Source organism: Cicer arietinum, chromosome 3 (genome assembly GCF_000331145.2).
Source record: "Cicer arietinum cultivar CDC Frontier isolate Library 1 chromosome 3, Cicar.CDCFrontier_v2.0, whole genome shotgun sequence".
NCBI classification, from domain to species: domain Eukaryota; kingdom Viridiplantae; phylum Streptophyta; class Magnoliopsida; order Fabales; family Fabaceae; genus Cicer; species Cicer arietinum.
Window position 1 is genome coordinate 66,984,324 of NC_021162.2, and position 8,730 is coordinate 66,993,053.

The following is an 8,730-nucleotide window of genomic DNA, read 5'->3' on the forward strand; positions in this document are numbered from 1 at the left end:
ATTTATGCTTACAAAAAATAATGAAAGAGTAGACATAAACTTAGAAATATTTTTTTAATAGAAAACCTATAATTAGAAAGCTTATGAAAAAAGACTTAAACTTTAAGGTTTAATTAACGGTACATGTGATCTAATTGAACACCCGTGTCCAAAATAGCTCACAGAAACTCAAATGGTTAAAACTGGGCAACTATGAAATATGACACAACATGTAAAATGTGGAATATTTCCATTAGTCATAACTTTTTTACTCTTCTTAGTCATATTTTATTAATAAAAATTTATTATATATGATGAACACATATCTTGATTCGAAAAATGAACACATATCTGTTTACAGTTTTAATCGTTAATTGACTAAAATAAATTATTATTAATTCTCTTAATTTGATACGATTATGTATCTTTATTCTTCCTTTAAAGTAATTTAACTTTTTCAATTGTATCTTTTACAACATGATTCGTGAATAGTTTACGAGGGTCAATTGTAACTTTAGCATAAAGTATACCATTTTTTTTTTATTTTAAAGTTCTAAAATGAAAAGCACCCACATTGGATTGATTTACTTAACAAAAACATGGAACTATAGATGACATGATAGTTCTTTGTTCCATTTTATTTTAAAAATGACCACAGAACAAAACATGTCATTTTTTTTTATCGGTAGACTTAAAATTCAGCATGATTTTAAATTTGAATTTAAAACAAAATATTTAATTTAATATTATTAAATTTTTAAATTATTATTTATTTAACAATATCATTTTTTTTATCAGATGAGTACGAATTATAATATGTGTTTTTAATCCGTTTAGATCAGAATATATTATGAACCCAAAAAAATGGTTACTCAAACGAATATTTTTTAGGAAAAGATAAGCTACAAATAGAAGTAAATAAACTAAGTCTCCGATTCTTTAAACGTAAAAGCTTTGATATTCGGACTAACAAGATTCATCCCTTTAGCAATAGTTAGTAACTAGTTCAACGTTAATATGTGTAGTGATACATAACCTTAGAAAGCCAATGATCCATTTACCAATATTATTTGTTTTATTGATTTTTTTTACAGTAAAAGACAATATATTGGTTGATTCAAATGGTAAAATATATTGATAAAATATAAATATAAATTTGTTAAAATAAGAAGAAAAAAAATATATAAGAAATTATAAATAAATTTTTAACATTCAAATTAATAGTCTAAAATAACAACATAATACAAAATGATATACCTATAAATATGACAAAATTTAAGTGATTGTAACACTCATGCATATATAATGATGACAACATCAAAATAATTGATTGGAATTTATCGTCATTCGTCGATCAAAGTTATTCTCCGTCAATTTGAACCAAAATAATCACCATAACAAAATATAAAAAAAAGATACACAAAACTAAAAAACCAAAAAATGCTGCACTCAAACGATAAAATAGCAACAACAAAAAATATAAAAGAAAAATTAAATTTATGTGAAAGCTACTTATTTAGATAAAACAAAGGAGAAAAAAATTAGAAGAGTAATTTAAAAAAAAATGATTTTTAAAATTTTTTCTGTAATGAATGTGAATAATTATCGCGGAGATTATTTGTTGAGATGCTTTCATAAAACAAGATATTAATGGATATACGCAACCCGTGCTATCTCTTTTACATTTATATTCAATGAGTTTCCACCACATCATCAATTTTAAACAAAAGAAGTGTTATATGCCAAAGTAATGAATTTTTATTTACGTGTCGATGTTAAATTGATTTATATAATAGTGCATATTCTTGAAATTTCACACGACAAAATAGCATGGTAAAATATAATTAAATAGGTATATACCAAACAAAATATGATTAAACATGCTCTATCTTGTTTTTACAATTATAGTTTACAACTATTAAATTGTTCACATATTGTTTAAAATAAATATTCAGCAGTAATAAATTTCATATTTTATTACTCTTAAAGAAAAATAAATTAATTTAATGATTATTTTACAACGGTTTTACAAAGAATTTAAACTTGTATCAAAAGGTAATATTATCTTGTACTATGTATAAATCACCAAATATAGATATAATGACGAAGATTTGTGAAATGACTTTTCACCTTGGTTATACCATTAAAAGGTGCATCAAACACACCTCAAGGACACCTACATTAGAATATCAGGTTGGTCTATAAAAGGGAATGACCTCTTCAAATTGTCTTCTCAACCTTTCATTTGTTTATGGTCTTCAAAACCTTTACTTCTTTTTTCTATACTCTGCCTCAAGAAACAGTATCACCTCCTTTTATATCAATAAATTTTTATAGAGGAAAAATTAATCATGGTATTAAAACTTATTGGTTTCTCTAAACATGTTATTTTTTCATTTATCAAAACAATTATACTTCTAATCCTTAATTTTATACTTCACAAAGCTGACTCAGGCTGCAACAATTCTGTTACAACTTCATTAGTTCAATTTCCACCTAATGAAGTTCTTATATCATTGCAATCACAAGTTCTTGATGGACATTTGAGCTTAAAGGACAATGAAGATGCTGCTAAGGATTTTGGCAACATACATCATTTTCCACCTCTAGCAGTGTTGCATCCAAAAAGTGTTTCAGATATTTCACGTACCATAAAGCATGTTTTTGAAAAAGGGTCTGATTCTGAGTTGAAGATTGCTGCTAGAGGACATGGACATTCACTTCAAGGTCAGTCACAAGCACATGAAGGACTAGTTATCAAGATGGAGTCACTTCAGGGTCATGAAATGAAAATTCACAGTGGTGAATTTCCTTATGTGGATGTATCAGGTGGTGAGTTGTGGATAAATATTCTGCATGAGACTCTGAAACATGGTTTGGCACCAAAGTCTTGGACTGATTACCTTCATCTCACTGTTGGAGGAACTCTTTCAAATGCTGGAATAAGTGGACAGGCTTTTAAGCATGGACCTCAGATCAATAACATCTTTCAATTGGAAGTTGTCACAGGTACTGAATTTGTAGTCTGATTTTGGCTCTTAGGAGGGTTGGTTTTGTGTGGTAAATGTCAATCATTTTAGAATGACTTTCACCATATTAATCTTGTTTGCAAAATAATTTGTTGTAGGAAAAGGAGAGGTGGTTACTTGCTCGGAAAACCGAAATGCTGATCTTTTTCATGGTGTTCTTGGAGGGCTTGGTCAATTTGGTATCATCACCAGGGCTAGAATTTCTCTTGAATCAGCACCAAAGAGGGTGAGTTACTCTCATTCTCTATTGTAATTTTTAGATAACTTTTTATGACATAATCTGTGAAATTTTACAGGTGAAATGGATAAGGGTGCTCTATTCTGATTTCTCTCTATTTACAAGAGATCAAGAGTATTTGATATCACTTAAGGACACATTTGATTATATTGAAGGATTTGTAATCATAAATAGAACTGGCATCCTTAACAGTTGGAGATTATCTTTTGACCCCAAAGATCCACTTCAAGCCAGCCAATTCAATTCAGATGGGAAGACTTTCTACTGTCTTGAGATGGCAAAATACTTTAACCCCGATGAAGTTGAAGTCGTGAACCAGGTAAGACATTCTTACCATTTGAATTGACTTATTTGAATATATCTACTGGCATAAATATTTAAAGACTATTTGAAAGCGCTTATGAAAACAATTTATGACATTCCTATAAACCGTTTATTCGAATGACATGTTTAGAGCATAAAAATAAAAGATAAGTTAGCTTACAGACATAAAAACTGATATGATAAGTGCTTATATTATAATCACTTAATTAAGTTGTTTATGCAAAAGACAGGTTTAGAGCATTAGCTGTGTGAAACAACTGAAAAAATTTATCATTTTTATTCATTTAAATGCAGGGTGTTGATCACCTACTGTCACAATTGAGTTATATTCCACCCACACTGTTCCTATCAGAAGTTTCTTACGTGGAATTTTTAGACAGAGTGCATGTTTCTGAAAAGAAGCTAAGAGCACAAGGCTTATGGGAAGTTCACCATCCTTGGCTGAACCTTTTAATCCCAAGGAGTGAGATTCATGACTTTGCTGAAGTAGTATTTGGCCATATTCTTAAGGACACAAGTAATGGTCCCATACTCATTTACCCTGTCAACCAAACAAGGTATATCTATCTATCTATCTATCTATCTGGTTTATCTTGTCAAACTCGACGTTTCTTATCAATGCATATTTGGATTCACTTTTTTGAGAGATACAAAAGTAATTATAAAAGTATAAAATTGATATTGATCATAGTTTTAACATATTTGGATATTTTCGGGTATAACTATTGTCATATCTAATATGAGTTATAATTTGAAGTTGATATTGGAATCTTCTATGAAGAAAAAGTATTTTTTGACCATCACGAATTTATTGTTTTACTAACTTTTGTTGTCACCATTTGAATTGTTTTTTTCCCTTTTTATGTTCCAGGTGGAACAGTAAAACATCTTTGGTCACCCCAGAGGAAGATGTTTTCTACCTAGTAGCATTCCTATCATCAGCAGTCCCGTTTTCTACTGGTGAAAACAGTTTAGAATACATTCTAAACCAAAACAAAAGGATCCTAGATTTCTGCAGCCATGCCCAACTTAATGTGAAACAATATCTTCCACATTACAGCACACAGGAAGAATGGCAAGCTCACTTTGGTTCACAATGGGGGGCATTTGTGGAAAGAAAAAGAGCCTATGACCCACTAGCACTGCTTGCCCCTGGGCATAAAATCTTTCAAAAGGCAATGTCTACCTTCATTTAGTTTTAGAATGTAAGGTTGTAATTGTAAACTATTTTTTTATAGACAAATATTAGTATATTAATTATTATGTTAGTATTTTCTCTTTTACTAAGATTTGCACCTCGTTATTTTAACTTCTTCAATTATTTCAACGCTTAGGTCAAAACAGTTGAACTACCTAACTCATATAAGGTTGTAAAGTATTGATTATTAACCTTATATGATTACATCCTCTCAATAAATGTAAGCATGGCTATTGAATTTACACTTCAAAAAGAAGTGGATGCTTGCTTTTTGGGTCATACCTACAAAATTGGCTAAGAAAAACACAAGTATTGAGTTAGTGGGACTATGAGCATTTGGAAAAGGGGGACTTTTAGGTAGTTTGCAATAAATTTGATTTTATATCTTTGTACAACTTTTGTAATTGTTAGGAAAAATAAAAGCTAAAGAAAGGGACTCTGAGCATTTAATTGAACTTCCTCCTACTACACTTGAAGGGTTTTTGGAAGAGCATATTTAAAACTTATTTTGACTTATATATATAATCGCTGATTTAACTATTTATAAGAGCATCTGAAAATAGCTACAACATATTCATAATTTACATTGAGATAATCAATATTAAGGGACATGGTATATACTAGTATATACTTCATACGCCTTATGTTTAGCGCATATCTGATAGAGCTTATGAAAATAAATAAAAGTAAAAGGATAAATTTATATTATTACTGAAAAAATTATAAACATTTTCATAAGCACGGCAGGTCCTGGTGTTTCTGAAAGGAACCTAACATAGCAAAGAAAGAAGCTAGACGCAGCAATAGGGGAAAAAATCTAACAGAAAATTGGAGCAAACTTTCTTAAAATATTCTCTTGTTTTTCATTTCATTCACCATTTAAGTACATATATCCCTCAGGCCTCAAGGCATAACAGAAAGTAAATCCTAACACTAGATACAGTAGGTTGACACCACAAAAGTAAAACATAAGCAGTGACTCATCATAACTGAAATTATCTAGACCCTTCCTGTGCCTAACTAACAACATGCAACCATACCTAAAAGTAGCTCATGGAACTTGGGCTTAGTGTTTGGATATACTGCCGTGTATTTGGGCGGACCATAAAAGTTTCTAAATTAATATATCCTAAACAAGAACAAACCAAACAATAACTAACAGTAAAAGACCATCTGTATCTACAAGAAAATCTTTAAATAGTATTTTTAACAAGACTTTTTTTCAGTATTACATGACTCATTGAGATTAACAAGCATGTAGCAAAAAACACAGATTATCGCCCTAGTTAAAAAGTTGCAAATACAAGTGCTTACAACAGTGACAACAATTATTCCCCATTAGTTGCACCAGTCCAACCAAGTCCAGGCCTGCTTACTTCTCCATGTGGTTCCTCGTAGCCTCGTGCATCAAGGATTGAAGCTTCAAAGTCGGTCGAATCACTTGCAACGGGAAGAACACTACTGATATCATCTCTGGCACCAAATCCCCCGGCCCGAATTACATCATCAGTTGTTATGGATGCCTCCATGTTAACATCCCCAGATACATCAATTTCCTCAAGAGATGTACCCTTTGGACAATTTTCTCTGCCTTTCGAATCGCCTTCCTTTATCTCTTCAACATCTTCTGATGCTCTAGTAAAATGTTTTAAAACACCTTTGCCATCGATCTTAGAAAGATTGGTATTAGTGGAAGTGTCCTCCACTGGCACGCTCTCCTTTTTATCTGTTGAACTCACACAGACAAAGTCCTAACTCTTAAGCAACAACCATATCAAATGAAAGTAGATACAGAAAAAGAAATCTAAAATACAGAATTACTAGGTAACGATAATCCTATTAAGTAAAAATCCACTTCAACATTATCTCTAGAGTAGTTTGGAACGACTTCAAAAAAATGTATCATGCAGCCAAAGACTATGCACTTGAGCACTTCCCCCTCTAAAAATATACTATGCAAAAATCAAAGGTTAAAAAATTAAAAAGGTGCACACCCGTTTGAATGGATTACAAGAATTACCAATTAATTAATTTTATCTATAGGATTTTAAAAGAAATATTATATAGTTGTATCAGAAGAAATCAAACTACATGATTTACATTCCCAAACGAATTAATAACTTAACATAGTAATATCAAACGTCTACCCTTGAGGGAAAAGTACTTGAACTGAACTTTATATAACATAAAGTAAATAACTTTAGCACCCACCTTGCATCATTTTATCTGATTTGTACTGTATGAAAATTTAAAACTTTGCATTCCAATTTCAGCTCATTCAGTATCTTGGTAGTGCTAAATTCTCCAGCCACAATAACTTACGAAATCGTTGACCTACAGAACAAAGTAAATTTAAAGAGTGGCATTTTGATCCTGTCCAATTGAATGTTAGAAGATTATCTAGCACAGTTACTCTAATATAAATAAAAAAGGAAAGTGTTATTGCTACTGTTTTTCAGAGAATTTCAGTTCCTATAAAAAAAAGTAGAAGAACAGAAAGCTTCTACTGTAGATGCAATGCAAGAATCAAGATCATCAATAATATGCCTATCTACTAAAGAGTAAATAGTATTAGAATTTGGATGTTAGATTCCCCTAAGAGTAAACTAGGGTTAAATTGAAAATGTGAGAATAAAATTATGCAGGAGTTGCAAGTGAGGTTCTAATTATTTTCAGATTTTGGAGAATAATAATAAAAATAATAATGTGGTTGTTGTGTAGAATAAAGGAGAATAAAACAGTACCTAAAAAGATATGAAAGTGAAGGGTATCGGAGAAGAAGGAAGAAGCGTGATTGTGCTGTTGAAGTTCGGCGAGGAGTAAAAGAAGACACGTGTGTCCTACACTCTGCGTTTAGGCAATGCTTCAGACTCTCCGTTTTGTCACGTGTCCTTTCAACTTGTCCCCTTATCCACGTATATTCTTCTCATATAACCAAAACTTATATTGTATTTCATGTAAAATTTAACTCAAACATTATTTTATAAAAACGTGATGATAAATGCAATTATTAAGTCTATGATAAATCAAGTTGAAAGATGTGAATAATATATAAAGGCTTTGTCTCTCTTATTTAACAAGAGTGATGTATCGATTTTTCGATAAAGTGCGACATGAGAAATATACAATCATGCTATGATAAACCAATATATATGATAATAGTCCCATCTTTGTTTGCATGTTTGCCATAGAAATCAATAAACAATATAGTTGAACTTCAAAAGGGATACACATATTTATGTCTCATGCTCAATAAGACATATGAGCGACGGATTTAGTTACACAGTTGTAATGATCACATATAAATTGAAATCATATATTTGCTTTTGTCATGAACTTGTCACATGCCAACATTATTTGTAATATTAATATGATTAGTATTTGAGTGAGAACTCGTACAAGTCACACATATTGAGCACTAACAATGAAACAAAAGATTAAATTAAATAAGATTCGGTTAAATGTTATTTGTGTTATATATAATAAGTTTAATTAAATATAAATTAAACACTGTACAACTTATTTTGGAGTTTTAATTAAATATAAATACCATCAATTTTTTAAAATTTTAGTGAGTTACTCTTTTTTGTTTTAATGTATCTTACAACTTTTAAAGAAATGAAACTCTAATAGTTTAGAGTTTAAAAGTAAGATAAATAAAAATTAAAAAGAAATTATTCAAGTTAAGATTTAAATTTGAAATCTCTTAAATAATTAATTTTTAATTAAAATTTATTAACCACTTGAGTCTAATTACTTAATTGGTCTCACTCTTTATAAATAGAAAATAATTGATATTTCAATTCACCTTAATTTCCGCAAATCTCTATAGAATGATTAACATTACATTTTGTTTTATTTTGCTCTAATATAGATAACGTAGACCCATAAATAGTTTTGTGTTGGCGATAAAAATTTAAATACCCAAAGATATTACTAAAACCTTTAGATGTAGTTAATTT

General features: G+C 30.0%; 2 protein-coding genes across 4 annotated transcripts; one reads left to right on the top strand and one right to left on the bottom strand.

Annotated features, from left to right (window-relative positions):
* The first annotated feature begins 2,229 nt into the window (after nt 1-2,229).
* LOC101493173 (cytokinin dehydrogenase 1) lies at nt 2,230-4,857 on the top strand. The gene is made up of 5 exons (XM_004493397.4): nt 2,230-2,988; nt 3,107-3,234; nt 3,305-3,565; nt 3,865-4,127; nt 4,442-4,857. Exons 1-5 carry the CDS (start codon nt 2,331-2,333, stop codon nt 4,764-4,766), a joined length of 1,635 nt encoding a protein of 544 aa, XP_004493454.1. The 5' UTR covers nt 2,230-2,330; the 3' UTR covers nt 4,767-4,857.
* A 1,091-nt stretch (nt 4,858-5,948) lies between these two features.
* LOC101493496 (uncharacterized) lies at nt 5,949-7,670 on the bottom strand. 3 transcript variants are annotated; one of them, XM_004493399.3, is made up of 3 exons: nt 7,513-7,670; nt 6,980-7,102; nt 5,949-6,494 (listed from the first exon to the last, which is right to left on the bottom strand). In XM_004493399.3, exons 2-3 carry the CDS (start codon nt 6,987-6,989, stop codon nt 6,097-6,099), a joined length of 408 nt encoding a protein of 135 aa, XP_004493456.1. In that variant the 5' UTR covers nt 6,990-7,102; nt 7,513-7,670; the 3' UTR covers nt 5,949-6,096. The 3 variants fall into 3 exon arrangements, with proteins under 3 accessions (XP_004493456.1, XP_073221847.1, XP_004493455.1); XM_073365746.1 differs by having other exon boundaries at nt 6,980-7,141; nt 7,513-7,668; XM_004493398.3 differs by lacking the exon at nt 7,513-7,670 and having other exon boundaries at nt 6,980-7,480.
* Between the last annotated feature and the right edge of the window lie 1,060 nt (nt 7,671-8,730).

Bases quoted from the DNA above. Each gene is read 5' to 3' on its own strand.
- LOC101493173 (XM_004493397.4), top strand. From the start codon at position 2,331: ATGGTATTAAAACTTATTGGTTTCTCTAAACATGTTATTTTTTCATTT. The intron at 2,989-3,106 runs GTACTGAATTTG...AATTTGTTGTAG, and splicing joins TCAATTGGAAGTTGTCACAG to GAAAAGGAGAGGTGGTTACT. The intron at 3,566-3,864 runs GTAAGACATTCT...ATTTAAATGCAG, and splicing joins AAGTTGAAGTCGTGAACCAG to GGTGTTGATCACCTACTGTC.